Source organism: Magallana gigas, chromosome 7 (assembly GCF_963853765.1).
Source record: "Magallana gigas chromosome 7, xbMagGiga1.1, whole genome shotgun sequence".
NCBI lineage: Eukaryota > Metazoa > Mollusca > Bivalvia > Ostreida > Ostreidae > Magallana > Magallana gigas.
Genome location: NC_088859.1, coordinates 21,325,785 through 21,344,064, shown reverse-complemented (window position 1 = coordinate 21,344,064; position 18,280 = coordinate 21,325,785). Strand labels below are relative to the sequence as shown.

At 35.0% G+C, this 18,280-nt stretch overlaps 2 protein-coding genes and 1 long non-coding RNA gene across 3 annotated transcripts in view; all 3 read right to left on the bottom strand.

The window, feature by feature from the left end:
* Positions 1-1,610: 1,610 nt before the first annotated feature.
* On the bottom strand, positions 1,611-2,542 carry LOC136269891 (uncharacterized). Its single transcript, XR_010707478.1, has 3 exons — positions 2,432-2,542; positions 2,127-2,228; positions 1,611-1,766 (listed from the first exon to the last, which is right to left on the bottom strand). It is a non-coding gene; the product is annotated as an uncharacterized lncRNA (long non-coding RNA).
* Positions 2,543-2,910: 368 nt separating this feature from the next.
* LOC105344812 (uncharacterized) lies at positions 2,911-5,152 on the bottom strand. The gene is made up of 7 exons (XM_066065190.1): positions 5,015-5,152; positions 4,503-4,565; positions 4,309-4,409; positions 4,010-4,040; positions 3,818-3,871; positions 3,516-3,671; positions 2,911-3,009 (listed from the first exon to the last, which is right to left on the bottom strand). The coding sequence occupies exons 1-7, from the start codon at positions 5,057-5,059 to the stop codon at positions 2,911-2,913; spliced, it is 549 nt and encodes a 182-aa protein (XP_065921262.1). The 5' UTR covers positions 5,060-5,152.
* An 8,421-nt stretch (positions 5,153-13,573) lies between these two features.
* The window catches only part of LOC105344839 (uncharacterized), a 40,449-nt gene continuing 35,742 nt past the window's right edge, over positions 13,574-18,280 (bottom strand). The window contains exon 22 of the mRNA XM_066066819.1: positions 13,574-18,067. Coding sequence (XP_065922891.1) covers positions 17,208-18,067 — 860 coding nt within the window. The 3' untranslated portion in view covers positions 13,574-17,207. The remainder of the gene's footprint in view (positions 18,068-18,280) is intronic.

The following is an 18,280-nucleotide window of genomic DNA, read 5'->3' as shown; positions in this document are numbered from 1 at the left end:
CACATTATCATCTTTCACTCGGAAAAATTCACAGGAACGAAAACAGATTCCTTACGGAGATTTATAATGGGGAATGTTTACATCTTTTCTCCATTCGGAATACACTCGGAATACATCGCGCAATTTTTCAACGTTATCATCCGGGCTTGCTGCAATGCAAAATCTCCGTAGACATCACATTTTTTAGCATTGTATTGAAACCTGATAAGCTAACAGGGGCGTTTTGACTGAGAAATCTTGGAAATTTTTCATACTTTTGAATGAACATCGTTTGGATCCTGAGGTATTTATAAATATCAAACAATTAAGCCAAACGTGAATCCAAAATATCTTGGGACAGAGTATAGAACACAAATCACATGAATCCTTTTATGTGGTCCGTAAAATTCAGTACCAAAACGACCTGCATTGATATGGTATAATATTTACATCCACTATATAAGTATGATACGTTATATTTCTTTCGGAATTCAATTTAAATCATAGCTCTATATTTGCATCTACCGCGTATGATTCCATATACATGTACATGTATTTCTTACGGAAACTTAATTGTCAATTCATAGCTGTATATTTACATCTACCAAGTATTATTCCCTCTATTTCTTACGAAAACTAATACAAGTAATTAATTCATAGCTCTATAGAAACAGCCAGACTGAAATCTACACGCTCCGTTTATCGATTGGTCGAAATCTACAGCGGCTGAAACTGAGAAGAAATTGAAAGGTCTGAAATTGACACGCCCTGTTTATCAATTGGTCTAAATCTACAGCGACCTACGAAATATCACGGACTGCACGAAATAATCATGATGATGTCAAACTCAAAGTCTCAAAGGAGACGATTTGGCTGTTTCTTTTAGCTAACGTACATGTGTACATTTACAGTAATTTAGTGAATTTTACTTACATTTCTTAATCAATTTATTAATTAGTTAAAACAAAGATGTTAATATAAACAATTAAAAATTTTATTGTTTAAATAGAACAGCTGTAGAAACTGACAGGACTGAAATTGACACGCCCCGTTTATCGATTGGTCGAAACATTTAATTCTTAAATCAATCAATTGATTTGTTAAAAGACAGATGTAAATATAAACAATAAAATGCTTTTTTAAATGATTCATGCGGGTTATAAAGGTAGCGATCATTAAAGAAAAAATGAATAACCCGCTTACACGGACTGCACGAAAAACTCATGATGTCGGACTCAAATTCCCATATAAGACGATGTTGCTATATCCAACGTAGTTATGTACATTAATGATAATTTATTCACTGTTACTTAAGTTTTACAATCAATTGTTAATTTTAAGTATAAACAATAAGATGATAGCTTTGTTGATTCATGTAGGTTATGAAGGTAGCGATCATTAGATATTGCAGGAAAAATTTTCATTTGCATTTATTTACCTTTTTTTCATTACCTCCTAACGTGGGTTATGTATATTTTCTCCAATGTCACTACCTTATAAAGTCAATCTGATTAAAATCAGCCGTTCTGATACGCTACCGCTCTCGTATATTTAAATAAATATACATATAATATAAAAATGATACGTATATAATTATATAAACAACAACAATTATTTTTTACATATACTAGTATTCTTTTAATTGTCACACATAATTGTATTCAAATAGCTTTTACGTATTTTAATATTGCAAGAAAAAAAATGGTAATTATTCATCGAAATCCAAAGAACTTCTTGACCCGGCATCTAAAGCTGGGAGATGTTTCCTGTGGCTTAGTGTTTGGGACCTGAAAATATAATACTTCGTCAACGTATTGTCTTTTACTAATTAACAATTTTTAATTGTCAATGAGTATGGACTCATTGACAATTAAAAATTGTTAAATAGTAAAAGACAGTATGTACACACAAGGTATCAGGGTTTTTTTTTTTTATAAATATGAAATTAATAATGGTTTTATATTTGATTTAACTCCAAGTTATTGTCTATACTTGTGCTATGCATGTAGTTTTTTTTAAAGATATAAACAAATGGCTATCATGTTTAAAAAATTCAAGTTGCTTTAATATTCAATTATTTTTTATAGCATTGATGACATCATTCTATTTTGTCATTGTTGTGAATGGTTATCATGACGTGTACCGACCTCTAAGTACTCTGCTGGAGTACTGCCTGTAGGTTTTGGATCAGGTGCGCGGAAAGTCTTCGTGCTTTTCCTGATCACCCGTCTGGATCCATTGTCTCCAATCTTTAGGATAATGAAAAATAAATTCATCAAACTACAAGTATATCAGACAGTTTTGTTTAACAATATCATCAGTAAATATTATTAGTCCGTTCATGCAAGATCCTAATTTTATTGATTGTTTATCATGACTGACTGAAGTTTAATTGACAAAATGAACTAAATCTTTGACTACCCTAATTTTTATGGTACTGTATGTATCTTACCCATGAGTCATTTATTGCTGAACTGCGTGTACACTTTGGATCAGGTGCACGGAATGTCTTTGTACTTTTCCGGACTCCCGGTCTTCCAACGCCTTCATTCTAAAAAAATAATAATAACCAAAAATCAAACTACAAGTGAACCATTTCTATAATAATGATCACCAATTACAAAATGCTGCACGCCAGTACACGAAGGAACCTACGTTTGATGGTTATAGGTACTAGGTTGACTGTAAATGACTACCGTGGAATCATTTTTATTCGTGGGGGCCAACGTTCGTGGGTAGTTAATATTTTGCAGGTTTGTGGGAACGTGATTTCGTTGGTAGAGTGTTTGTACATGCAAATACTTTCATGGGGATTGAATTCATAAATTCGTGTGCAATGGCTATAGCTATCCACGAAAGCCACGAATATTGCCCCCCCCACCCCCCGAACAATGATGATTCCTAGGTATACCTCCAATTTCTTGTGAATGGTTACCATTGCCTTACCTCTTGTGTACTGTACTTTGGGATTACAGGAGCGCGGAATTTCTTGGTGCTTTTTCTGATGCCCAATACTCCGTCATCTTCAGTCTTGAAGAAAAAAAAATTACCAAGGTAATAAAACTAATATAATTATTTCAGCCAATAAAAAATTTCAAAATTACGTTTGTCAGCTCGTGTGGGATACTTGTTTGTACATTAAAGAACGACATATGCGTCGGAACGGCGGCGGGGGCTAGCAGCCCCCCCCCCCCCCCACATTTTTTCTCGCAGCACAAACATAATTTTTCTTAAATTTACAAAGAAAAAGTATCAGGAAGCTTTCGCCCCGCCCCCACATTTTCGGTAGAATGTAGGGAATTGAAAATAAGGAAATATTAAGAGTGATATTGAAAATTGCATTATTATGTATACTACCCCCCCCCCCCCCCCCCCCCCTTATAGCCTTTTTTTTTTGGGTTGTCAAGATCTCTGATTATTAGTCTAGTCCCCTTATCCCCCACTTTCAATTTGCTTCCGACGCAACAGAACGATGAAGGTTGATTGTATATTGATTGATTGTATGTTATTGTATATTAGCTAGTCTTTGTGTGTACCTTAAACTTCTCCACTTTAAATAGAAGGAGTTTCCTGGGTACAAAATGACCGTCGTCGTCCTCGAATACGTTTTTCTCCTCGTTTTTTCCGGAAATGGCATCCAACTGTTTTTCTTCCCAATCATTGTCGTCTTTTTTAGTGTTATTCTCAGATTCCTGTTTAAAAATTTCACTTTTTTCTTATAAAACTTATACACCATGGTCACATTACATGTTGCAAGGTTGCTAAATAATTTTACATGGTACATTAATGAAAAAAAAAATACATTGTATAAGGTAAATGTCAAAATCATTGTTCTTACATTAATTTTTCTTCCATGTCTCTTCAAGAAATTCAAAATTCGTCCTTGACTCTTCTAAAAGAAAGAATGTCAACTAAGTCATACAGTATGTTTAAAGTTGACTTGTAGTAGTATTACGATACATTCCAGAGAGAGAGAGAGAGAGAGAGAGAGAGAGAGAGAGAGAGAGAGAGAGAGAGAGAGAGTCCTTACCAATCCGTCTTCTGGATTTCCATATTCTCTCCTGAAAATTAAAAAAAACACAAAATAACCAATGATAACCAATGTATCGACTTTCTATCCTAAGGACCAGCATTGCACCAATTACAGGGAATGAAACAATAATCACAATTTCTTTTACTCAAATCTCGATTAAAAAAATCAATTCATGAGACAGTCTAGTTTAAAGCAGATCCATATAAATTCATTCTTACTTAAATATGTAAAAATATAATTCATGCATTTCATCAACCACTTAAAGTAATACCAAAATATATAACATAAACTCTTACCCTGAACAAGGTTGCGTGTTGTTGTTCATGTCTTTTGGGGTCATCTTTACGAAAGACTCCTGGGTCATTCGATCCAGGTTTAAGGCGTGCGCATAGGCTTTCTGGGTAAAAAAATATATCAACAATATGTAACTCCTTGGTCATAATTTAGATTTGAAAATATCGTCCACGATAAGCAAACAGTGTAAACTTACATCTACTCTGCTGTTAAATTTCTGCATTTCGGTCCGGGCAAAATTGAGTACAAATGATGATTCCTGCAGAGAAAAAAAGTCGTATGATTTTCAGATATGACATTTTAAATTGATGAAAACGTTACCCTTATAGAATATTAATTAATGTCAAGAGACAGCTTCTCATAAAAAAATCTCAGAAAAAATATGCATGAAAACCAATCATATATTAATGCTAGGAAAACTATCCACAACATATCTCAAACACATTTTAAAATTTTATAAGATTTTAAAAACTGCGTTTAAAAAATAATGATAATGTCATGATAATTGATATCATTATTCCATTCAAGAATTTCACACAAATTTTAAGAAATGGTAAATTAATTAAGGGAAAACGTCTACAATCTCTACAATATTATACAGTAGCTCTGACTATCGCTAAAAATCATATGTTATGAATTTTGGATGTATTTCACATGAGCTACAATTGGAAAAATTGGGCAAGTTAATACGAGATAAGTTAAACTTACAATCTCCTTGGTTGTTGCTTTGCAATACTCCAATAGTCTCTCCATAATGAGATTTGTAAATGCTGATTCTTCGCTGTATGTTGTATATGCTACCACTTACTTTTTGTGTTGTAGTGATGATTGTGACGTCACTGTATTTGTTACGTTTAATCACGTGGTTTGATCGATGTTGCTTTACGTCATCACAAAATAGGATCAGATCGCAGTTGTCGTTCGTTACGTTCATACGGGCGATGGCTGATTTTTTAAATTTTTTTTTTTGGGGGGGGGGGGGGGGGGTTACTTCATCTTCTTCCAGTCTCCTTTAACATTGGATGATGAGAATGTTCAGTTAAACAGTTTTTTACCACAAAAAGGAAAGACTGTTATATAGTGCATGCGCAAATCCGTTTCCAGATTTTTTTCCCCGGAAAGTGGGGTCCGAAGGATAATTTAGCTTGCTTGGGGGAGGGGGTTAAAAGGTCAAAAGCGTATTTCTGCTATACTTAAAATTAATATTGCTTGGAAACATCTTGTTTTGGGTTTTATTTACAATGGAAACCAAAGCAATGTAGTTTTAAACAATGTAATATCCTTCATTGCATGTAAATTTTTTAAATACAAAATGAAATGTAAATTGATAGAAGACAATGTCACAAATGAAGGCCTAATTTTATTTTTAAGGTCATCGCTTGCAAGCTTTTTCCTTGTAAATCAGCAAGCACAAACTGTCAATTTTGATTACTGCATACTTAGAACTCTTTCTGAAATGCTGTAAATTGTAAAATATGAAATAGTAATAACAATAATGTTGTATTATTAGTATTAGAACATAATGAACTAGAGGGCGACCTGGCTCTCGTACTTTTATGCGGTATAGGACAAAAAGAATTGTGACTGTAGAAGCAAGTCCTACCGCATAGTACCGCATGTCAATTCCTATTACATGTTTATTCGTAAATTGTATTTAAATTATGACTAAGAATTGTTTATATATATATATATATATATATATATATATATATATATATATATATATATATATATATATAAATAGAGGATATCTATATTGTGTGGTTTTATATTTGCTTTATCCAACGAGTTGAAATGGTGTATATATTCGCGAGGCTTGCCGAGCGAATATAACCATTTCAACGAGTTGGATAAAGCAAATATAAAATCACACAATTATAGATGTTCTATTTATCTCATACAATTTGATTTATATTATGAAACTTTTGAGACAGTCCCTTATAGACCCGAATTGATTTTTTTCAAAGATAAAAAACGATGATGCAACGTTGCGTTATGCGGTTATTGTGACCTTGCGCCATATAATTTAGTACGTCATTTCTGAGATTAATCTAACTGTTTTAATGTAAGGTTTCACTGAAATAAACCTTAAAGTATTTTTTTAGCATTAAATAATTTTTCTTAGAGCTTATTCACTTGATTAGATGGAAATACTGATCAGAAGACTTGAATAATAAAGTTTGTTGACATTCACGAAGTTGCGAATGCTCGTTAGTTTGAATTGACTCGAACGAAGAACAGTTGTTGATGTTTTATGAAAAACACTAACCTTATGATTCGAAAATGAAAATAGTGAATAAGGATGCTTACTGGTGGTGGAATAAAAGTCTTATGAAACATTATTTCGGTAAGTTCTTGTATATAAACACAACCAGAGCGTTCTGTTTTCATCGCGTCGTCAGGATGAACTCCTTGATAGTTAACGTATTTTGCAGTTTTATAAAATTCACAAAGCAAATTGAAAGTTGGAAGGGGCCTAAACTTATCAAAAATCTTGACAAACAAGAAAAAAGGGTCTTGTCGTTACGGTTACGTATAACTTTGCAAAAAACGTGGGGGGGGGGGGGGCTGACCCCTCCCCCCCCCCCCCCCCCCCCCCCCATCTCACAATAAGAGCCCCCCGGTTCCGATGCCTATGCTACGCAGTTATGTGCTTTCCTTCATATTTGTAATTTTTAAATCTTTGACTAAATCAATTTTTTAAATCAATTTTTGTAGTAGATATAGTTATGATGAAAGTACTAGCAAATCTTCGAAAATAGGTCACTGAAGCGTTGAAGCGAGGGGCTGTGTCAAAAGTAGTTCCGACCGGAAGTATTTGATATAGCATCACCCGTGTGATATAGCAAAGGTTTATCACACGGGTAATATACACCACACGTATGAGATAAATATATATATATATATATATATATATATTTATATATATATATATATTTTTATTTTTTTTCAATAAATCTTTACATAAGAAAAAAAAATGATAAATTCGCACTATTAAGTTAGATATGTGTATGATCCACTATGATTATAATTATATTACTTCACTTTATTAACTTTACTTTGTAAAAATATGTATAAGGTATACATTATATTATACATTATATAAATGTATAAGGTATCCTCATTTTTTTTGCTACATAGTTACCGATCCAGGGGGGCCCTGGCACCCCAGGTAAGGTATACAAAGAGGGCCTCTGCGGAGGTATTACCCCAAGCAATTTGTATGTAATTTCAAATAAAATCATTATTTTAAAAAAAAAAAGCGTATTTCTGGCAATTTAACAATTAAAATTTTAAAATTACTTTAAATTTCTATTGGGCCTCCTTTATATCAGATTTCTAAATTGGTGCTGAAAAAAAAAACTTTTTAGAAGAAATGCATGAATTGCATGAAAATGAACTTTGTCAGTAAATACGAAAAACTTTGCATTTAAAAAATTAAAATACAGGCATGAATCTTGACCATGAATTTCAGATGCTGGAGGAGGTTAAGGTTTTTGGAGCAGGTCAAAGTTTTTAGTGCAGGTGCCCTCTGATAGTCATTTTTAAGTAACTAATGGTACTAACATTACCAAACTTGCATAGATTATGCGTCCTATGATACTGATGCAGGCTTGAATGCTGAATATGAGCCAAAGGTTTCGGATGCTGAATGAGGTTGTTTTCTGAATTGGTTAAAGTTTTTGGAGCAGGTGCCCTTAAATGATCATATCCTAGCTATGACTGGTCCTTACTTCACCAAACTTGCCTGGATGGTGTGTCTTACTCATAATACCGATGGACTTGACAGGCTTGAATGCTGAATCTGAGCCATAAGTTTTCGATGCTGGTTGAGGTGAAGGTTTTTTGAGATGGTTAAAGTTTTATGAGCAGGTGCCCTATAATATTATTTGTCAGTCTTTATCAAATTTGAATAGATGATGCATCTTGTGATTCTGATGCACTCCACAGACAAGGATGCTGTATCAGAGTCATAGGTTTCAGATGCTGGAGGAGGTTTAGTTTTTTGGAACAGGTAACATGTTTAATAGATATTAGTACTATTTCAAACTTGCTTGGTTGATTTAACTATAATATAAATGAATCATAAATGTAGCTTCAAATACTGAGCCTGATCTCCATTAGCAAGGATGATAAAAAAAAAAACCAAAAACCCAACCTTACTCAAACTTGCTTGATAGCTATGTTTGTTGTTAAATAATAAAACATGATTTCTAAGATACAATATTGTATGATATGATACAATATTATATCATGATTATATTGTTAAAAATTATATGAAGCGATATGATATTGTATCAACCTTTTTGTATATTATGATATTGTATCATATGATATTGTAACATATGATATTGTATATTATACGGTATTATATTATAATATGTAGTATTGTATCACATGATATTTTAATATATAACATTGTATCATATGATATAATATTGTATTATTTGTGATATTGTACCATATGATATCATGATATGATAGTATAATATGATATTGTATATTATAAATTATATCATATGATATTGTATCATTTTATAGAATAAAATGTTGTATCAAATTGAAATGTATCATGGTACAATATCATATTATGTATCATATCACACAATATTTACATTCCACATATATTTTGCATGTAAATCTACTGCAGATATAGCACAATAACACAGACAGGGTACTAATAGGTTAAATCACGAGTTTTAATTGTGACGTCACAAACGTTTAACGCTGATAAATACAACGTCACAAGCAAAAATCAAAGATCACGCTTGTGGCTGTTACTGTGGCTCTTCCATTAATTTGAACTTATCCATAGGATAATACAGTAATTTTGAGGTATAATTCCCATTTGCGTACAAGACAAGAAGGTAAAAAAATGTAAATATAAGCATTAAATCCTTATTTTTTGAAAGATATAGTCTCATAACTGCAACGGTGTGTGCAAACAAATTTTCATAACGCGCTAACGCGCGTTATTCAATTTGTATGCACACACCGTTGCAGTTATGAGACTATACGTATATCTTTCAAAAAATAAGGATTCAATACTTAAATATCATATAATACATTGTTATCATTTATGGCTTGATATCATGCTATATCTTACAACAGATATCATATATTACAATATTGTACTGTTATATTTGATATTATATCATATATATATATGTGTTATATGATCAAATCACATAAATCATAACACAATAGAGAGGGTTAGAGCGGGGCCAGAGAGAGTGAGGTGAGAAAGTGGGGCGAGAGACAGGGTGAGAGTGGGGCAAAAAAGAGAGGGTGAGAGTGGGGCGAGAGAAGGTGAGAGTTGGGAGAGAGAGTGAGGCGAAAGAGATATGGTGAGAGAGAGAGAGAGGGGCGGTAGAGGGTGAGAGCAGGACCAGAGAGAGAGAGAGTGAGGTTAGAGAGAGTGGGGCGAGAGAGAGAGAGAGAGTGGGGCGAGACAGAGTGGGACGAGCAGGTGAGAGTGGGGTTAGAGAGAGAGGGTGAGAGTAGGGGCGAGAAAGAGTTGAGAGAGAGAATGTTAGAGTGGAGAGAGTGGGGTGAAAGAGAGGTTGAGAGTAGGGGCGTGAGAGTGGGGCGAGAGTAGGGGCGAGAGAGAGGGGTAAGAGTGGGGCGGGAGATGGTGAGAATGAGGCGAGAGAGACTGTGGCGAAAGAGAGAGGGTGAGAGTAGGGGGTAAAGAGGGGCGAGAGAGAAAAAGAGGGTGAGAGTAGGGGCGAGAGAAGGGGTTAGAGTGGGGCAAGAGAGAGTGGGGCGTGAGAGTGTGAGAGCGGGGCCATAGAGAGATAGTGAGGCAAGAGATAGTGGGGAGAGAGAGAGAGAGAGAGAGAGAGAGAGTGGGCGGGAGAGGGTGAGAGTTGGGAGAGAGTGGGGCGAGAAAGTGAAAGTGGGACGAGGGAGAGGGTGAGTAGGGGCGAGAGAGAGGGATGAGAAAGGGGCAATAGAGAGGATGAGAGTGTGGCGAGAGAGAGTGGGAAGAAAGGGTGTCAGAAAGAGAGAGGGTGAGAGTGGGGCAAAAGAGACTGAGAGTGGAGATAGGGAGAGAGTAGGGCAAGAGAAAGTGGGGCAATAAAGAGTGGAGCGAGAGAGTGGGTTGAGAGAAGGAGAGAGGGTAAGAGTGGGTCGAGAGAGAGGGTGAGAGTGGGCAAGAAAGTGAGTGTGGGGCGAGACAGAGTGGGACGAGCAGGTGAGAGTGGGGTTAGAGAGAGAGGGTGAGAGTTGGGGCGAGAAAGAGTTGAGAGAGAGAATGTTAGAGTGGAGAGAGTGGGGTGAAAGAGAGGTTGAGAGTAGGGGCGTGAGAGTGGGGCGAGAGTAGGGGCGAGAGAGAGGGGTAAGAGTGGGGCGGGAGATGGTGAGAATGAGGCGAGAGAGACTGTGGCGAAAGAGAGAGGGTGAGAGTAGGGGGTAAAGAGGGGCAAGAGAGAAAAAGAGGGTGAGAGTAGGGGCGAAAGAAGGGGTTAGAGTGGGGCAAGAGAGAGTGGGGCGTGAGAGTGTGAGAGCGGGGCCATAGAGAGATAGTGAGGCAAGAGATAGTGGGGAGAGAGAGAGAGAGAGAGAGAGAGAGAGTGGGCGGGAGAGGGTGAGAGTTGGGAGAGAGTGGGGCGAGAAAGTGAAAGTGGGACGAGGGAGAGGGTGAGTAGGGGCGAGAGAGAGGGATGAGAAAGGGGCAATAGAGAGGATGAGAGTGTGGCGAGAGAGAGTGGGAAGAAAGGGTGTCAGAAAGAGAGAGGGTGAGAGTGGGGCAAGAGACTGAGAGTGGAGATAGGGAGAGAGTAGGGCAAGAGAAAGTGGGGCAATAAAGAGTGGAGCGAGAGAGTGGGTTGAGAGAAGGAGAGAGGGTAAGAGTGGGTCGAGAGAGAGGGTGAGAGTGGGCAAGAAAGTGAGTGTGGGGCGAGATAAAGAGAGGGGCGAGATTGAGAGATTGGGGCAAGAGAGAGGGATGAGAGAAAGAGAGAGATTGAAAAAAATGAAAGTTGTGGGTCTATCGCTTTTTTTCAAAGTTTTTTTTATTAGGTAATACAGTAATGTAATCGTTTATATGATAAGCCACACACACAAACACATGAAACAAAAACTTTTCACGATTGAATGAGGCAAAATCCTCCGAAAGACCTGGTTAGCAATTAATTTGGCTCAGTCAAAGTTTATTTTTATGACAGCAGCAAAAATAAGAGCAATAGATTGGAATTAAAACGTAGAAATATATTTACATTCAGTAAATATATATTTTCCTCTAGTTCTTCCGATAATCGATTGTACATGTAAATCATACATGCATGACAATTTAAGGCAGATATCAGCGAGATGATCTGGATGTCGACGCAAGATTAAACGCATTCCAAACTGCTGAATGACAATTTTAATTCTGGTGGCTATAATAAATAATTTTACATCGTTCATTGACCAGTGTCTTCTTTGTCCTGATACTATTGAACTTTCCATGGATTATTTCTTGATTGATCGAAACTGAATTAAAGCCACCTCGAGAACAGGAATCCAACCGGATCGCATGGTTCAAGTGCAATGGTGTCCTTTACTTATTCGGAACATTGTCTGTGTTTAGATCAAATCAATAATAATGATAAGTCATGTACTTTACTTACTTTTGAATAATTAATTAAACAAGAAAAAGATAGATGTAAATAACAAGAGGCCCATGGGCCACATCGCTCACCTACGGAACAATAGGTATGATAAAATCAGCTTAATGGAGTCATATTACAAACTATCTGGACAATGTACAATAATACATGTAGATCCTGTATAAATAAAATCTATTTTCCCCCTGGATATTCTTATGTTTATAATCATTAGTCCCTTTTCTAACAGGATGATTTTATAGTCATATCACATCTTGAGTATTGCAGTTCTCAAAAAGATCCTTAACAATTGTTTATATATGGGATATAAAGCTACATCAAACTCTTAACCTTCTTGTGAGGCCGAAAAATTGTCCTGGAGCCAAAGTCTTAACAATCATAAAGAAGCATCTGGCTGATTAGTTTTTTGAGAAGAAGATTTTTAAAGATTTTCTCTATATATTCCTATGTAAAACTCTAACACTCCTCCTCCCATTGTGGCCCCACCCTACCCCCGGGGTCATGATTTTCACAACTTTGAATCTACACTACCTGAGGATGCTTCCACACAAGTTTCAGCTTTCCTGTGGATGCTTCCACACAAGTTTCAGCTTTCCTGTTAGATTAGTTGTTGAGAAGAGGATTTTTTAAGATTTGCTCTATATATTCATATGTAAAACTCTAACACCCCCCCCCTCCCCCATTGTGGCCCCACGCTACTCCCGGGGGTCCTGATTTTCACAACTTTGAATCTACACTACCTGAGGATGCTTCCACACAAGTTTCAGCTTTCCTGGCTGATTAGTTTCTGGGAAGAAGATGTTTAAAGATTTACTCTATATATTCCTATGTAAAACTTCAACCCCCATTGTAGCCCCACCCTCCCCCCCCCCCCTGGGGGGTCATGATTTTCACAACTTTGAATCTACACTACCTGAGGATGCTTCCACACAAGTTTCAGCTTTCCTGGCTATATGGTTCTGGAGAAGAAGATTTTTGAAAATTTCTCAAAATTTTTCATTAATTTCTAATTATCTCCCATTGAGAAAGGGTGGGGCCTTTAATTTTCACAACTTAGAATCCCCTTTGCCTAATTATGATTTGTGCCAAGTTTGGTTGATTTTGGCTTAGTAGTTCTTGAGAAGATGTTGAAAATGTGAAAAGTTTACGGACAGACGGACGGACGACTGACAAAATGTGATCAGAAAAGCTCACTTGAGCTTTCAGCTCAGGTGAGCTAAAAACGGTAAAAAGGCTTTCGTTGGTGCTTGATACGGACTATAAAAGTAGCCAGCACTGTAGAAAAAATGTACGCGGGCTATTATATTTTTTCTGCAATAATTGCTACCTTTGTACCCGCAAAAAGCATTAAAGAAAGTACATATGTAGTAATTATTGTTTAGATAAACCGACTATTTTGTGATCAAACTCGCGGTGAAGACTTTACGAGATATAATTTCAGTAATAACATTAATAAAAGCACGCAACTCTTTTTAAAAGAACGTTGATTTGACTGATTTTACGGTTGCGACTTGACTTGAAAAATGGCCTTGAACTTCTTTGTCCTTGACCATCACAAAAAAAACTTATTAGTTTACAGATTACAGTTAAAAATTGCCATAAAGACAGGAATATTATCATTATATTGTGTGTATAAAAAGAGAAAACTCATATAAACCTTTCATAAACTTTATTAAAAACAACAATTATTCAGTGATATATCTTTAAAGTCTCTTACAAATAATTAACAATCAATTTGGCTTTGTGTACTGAACACATGATTACACAGATATATGTAGACATCAGTAAGTAGTATATTGCAAGGGAGGGGGGGGGGGGGGGGGGTGATCAGATTGTAGAGGTATCAAAGGGATTGAGGATGCATGCCATTGTCATGCAATACATAACATGGGTAACAAAAAGAGCTGATTAAAATAAATAGCAGATTGTTTACTTGTGACACTCATCTAAGTCACTCAGAAAAGTAAAGTGACATATGATGTGGATTAGTAATACACTGGTAATAAAAACTATATTCTACTTCATAATCTAAGGGGGAACCCCTTCTACCTAATGCCACTAGCCAAATGAATGCAATTTTTAATATTCTGATGAACAATTTTGTAATATTTAAAATAATATAAGTATGCGAATCTAACTGAGTTTTAAAGGGCAGCCAATTTCAATTGTTTTTCTCGGCATTTTGAAAACAACCTTCAGTTCCGTGAAGGATGAATTCTATATAATGACGATTTAAAAAATAACTAGGAAGCTAAAGTAGCCATGGAAGATAGGGTAATATGACATGCCAATATTTGTGACCATAGGGGAATTCACGTACATGTATACAGGAATATTGATAAGAATTTAATCTTTCATTTAGACAGATCATAAAAATCTAGATGCCTTATGTTAAACACTATACCAGAATATATAACATTTTAACTATGAACTAGTTCAATGCATTCCAATTCTTTGAAAATTGAGCATACAGATAAAAAAAAATAATAAAAATACATACTATGTATATTAAATGAATGCCCATATTCTTTTATGGTAAAGAATTCACCAATATTGGATCAATCGGAATAAAAGACAAAAAAAAAAAAGCCTCCAGAATAACTAATATTAAATGCAAATTGGGGGAGGGGGGGGGAGAGGTTGGAGATTAGAGAGAATTTTACTTCATATCCCTCAAAAATTACAAAACAAAAGGCTTTGCAATTTTTAGTTTAAAATTTAGTTATTTCAAGATTATTGGAAGGGGGGGGGGGGGTTTAAGTGTGTTCTGGTCATAAAAACACAAAAGTGAAACCTTAAAACACATCACCTAACAATGAAAAACATTTCATAATGGATAGAAATTCTCTTGTCTAGACTTGCAATATGATATCTTATTTCTCTATCTAACTATCTATTTAACTAAGCATTAGTCATTGTAAATTTGAAGATCTATAAATTAAAAAAAAAAATCCTTTTTCACAAAACAGAACAAATACATGTTCAAATTTCAGACTCAACTTAAAATTGGAAGATGCAGTACCTAAAGACAGGACACAGTGAACACAATACATTTTGAGAAAACATAGCACATGGTGACATTTTCAAAAAGTAGTACTAGTAAGTACTAGTATACTCATTTCTACTAATCACCTAAAGTCAGATCACAAAACATAATAATAATATCAGTATTTTTGTAATGGAGCATAGGGTATAAAATATACAATTCTAACACAAAAATCACAATTTAATTATTGTCCAGAACAGACTTTGTCAATACAATTAAATGATTTGTCAATGGTGCATATTGTACACGGAATCAAACTAAGTTAATCAAAGTCTAAACAGCCTATTTATCTTTTAAAATGATGAATTTAACAAAATTCAGCAATAATTCTTTTTAATTTCTACTCTGTATTAATCAATTAATGTTTCTGTTAATCAATTTTCAATATAAAGCCAATTTTTTTTATATCCTAATTGAGGTTTGGATTGAACTTGTTATTGCAACATTGCCACATTTGATTTTGAATAGATTTAATATTACGGTAATGGAGAAAAATCTCTCTTCACATATGATATTCCTTTATTATAACTGATCTAACAACAGGAGAAAAATGGAATGTATGAATACATGATGAAAGACTAGTAATGAAATTTCACTGTGTAATTTTTTAGTTCCTTTTTTTCTTTTAGCTCAAAATTTTAGCAAAAAGTCTGTAAAATCTGTTTTGCTTTATAATTTTTTTGGGTATTGTTTACAATACAACAGATGTAAATTTAATGTTAAGACAAATAGATAAGACTTCTAAAAGTAAGGTATTTGCTACATGCATTTGTTAAGGGCATTATTGGTAATCAATATTAATCAAAATCAGCACTAAACAGTGAAGAATGATTTAAATCAAAGTTTGGAAACTATATGAATTGTTCATGGTAACAATAGAGAAGAGTTGTAGATTTCTGTTTGTAATATATAGACTTACAGATAAGAAATCATCATGACAAAGTTTCTAGACAACTTTTCATGTTGGTCTAGACAACATACCGGTACTTCTTGTCATAGGATTTCAAAGAAATTTGATAAACTGTTATTTTTTTTCTTAACAAGTAAACAAATGATTAAAATTCCTACACAAATTATCTAAATTATTATAGATGAAAAAAAAAATCCTTAACATGCATGATGCCATAAAAACCAGCACATTGCATTTTAACACAAACTTTACAAGCATATTGTCATAATTGTAAGAAAGTTGATTTCTGACAAAAAAATTAACAGGCTTGTTTGACTTTCTGTCTTTCCCTATTAAGGAAGACATCGCTTTCAGGAGGTAGCTAAACGGAGACTTAAACACAAATACAAACATACATAGTATATAGGAATGGGGGGGGGGGGTGTTCAACTAAATAAAAATATTAGTTAAGTCAATAAAGATGAGTGGTAAGGGTGAGGGTAAGGTTGAAGGGGGGGGGGGTAAGTGTTAGCTAGTGTTTTTGGGTTGAGGAGATAGATCAAGAAAGAAGTTTCCCTATATTGTGTGATATACAATCAACGCTGCTCATTGATATCTATAACAATACTTAATTAATATACACATGGTGTCAATAACAAGAAACCCCTCTATACAAAAATATACAGTTATTTAAAATGGTACTGAACAATTTTTTGTAGCAGCACTTTTTCTAACAAAATTACATGTCTTGTTCTCTAAATATGAGTAAATGACAACTTAATTAACAATTTTTTAATCTAATACATGTACTAACTTTTCTATGCATAGAAATTGGATAGATAGAGACTTCACACATGAGACAGTAGTAAAGTCAATGTAACAGATTTGTTGCATTGTATTTTCAAATATAGGTAAAACAAGGCTAGCAAAAAAATTTTTCTTTATAAAAATTACCTTTATACTGCATATATTTATTAGTTTCTACTAACAAGAAACAAGGTATGAATTACATGTTATTGCAAAAATAACATAATATAACAAAATTTTGTTTTTTATCCTACATACATTAAAATACGAGATAAAAAAAAAAATTGATCACTTATTTTTTAAATATATCACAGATTGAAAATGATACCCAATGATGATAAGATGCATAATGTAAAAAAAAAAAATGAAAATATCTGCTGTCATAAGTTAAGCCAAGAACAATGGCACTTTAATATTGTGAGAGAGAGATGTGAAATATGAACTGTTCATTCAATACATAAACTTAAGTAGCACTCACCAACAAAAAAAATCATTAATAAAGAAACCAGCAACAAAAGAAAGAAAAAACCAACAAAAAAACCCAAATTATAAATGTGTCTCTATTATTGCACCATCAGAACTGTAAATTGTGTTGGAATCTTCTGCAAGGTTTTCCGTGATGAATGTCATGCTGGGATTTCTTAGATCCGCCACCTGTTCTTCTATGGAGGTGATCGAGTCCGTGGAGCTTCTGGCCACTCGATAGTCCCTCACGCTGTTTTGAAATAAAATATTTTCACTATTTCTGCCGTTCTGAAAAGTACTGTCCGTCACACTGTCACTGTCGTTTCCCAGGTCAAAACCTAGACGCTGAGTATCGGCACTAAGCTGCCGGTAATACTTCCTCCCTCGCTGCCCCTTACTACTCGTGGATTTCTCAGAGTCCTCCATATTGAGTTCACACTGTAGTCTATGAGCAAGAGACTCCGGCAGCACTGTCGCACTCTTTGATTTAGGGAAATGTAAGGAGTATCTCTTACTGTTCACAGAGGAGTTCCGCCGACAGTTTGTTGACCCGTGCAGGGACTCCTGGTGAAATTTCTCAGCTGCCTTACGTAACAACACAGGGGATGATGGGAGTGACTGCGTCTGCTTGATTTTGTGATGTTTCTTCCTCGCCAAAGTTCCGTCTGGAGTCATGATCGGGGTACAGGGAGGGGTGTGTGGAAAAGACGGAGAGGGGAGTTCGAAACCGAAAGAACTTCCGTTTCCTGAATATCCCAGAATCTTGCCACCATATGTTTTGTATTCAGCAAATGGGTTGGCTCCCACTGGGGCATAAAACGGGTCATCCTTACTCATCACCTCTCCCACTACCTGGGGGGTCATGAGTGGAACATCCTCAGAGGGACTTGAAAGGATGTTGTCAGCAGATAGGGATCTCTTGTGACCATGGCGACCAGAATCTGAATAAATATATATGTGCCATTAAACACTTTTTTGAAACATGTTATTTATATAAGGATAATAACAATATGAAATACCCATTGTGAAATCAGATGCATGGGACTTAAAACCAAGTTTTAATTTTTCTTAGCCTAAGTTATAAACAGTTATCATTAGTTCTTAGTTTGATATAGTGATTCCACAAAAAAAATGATGTAACTGTTCGAAATAAA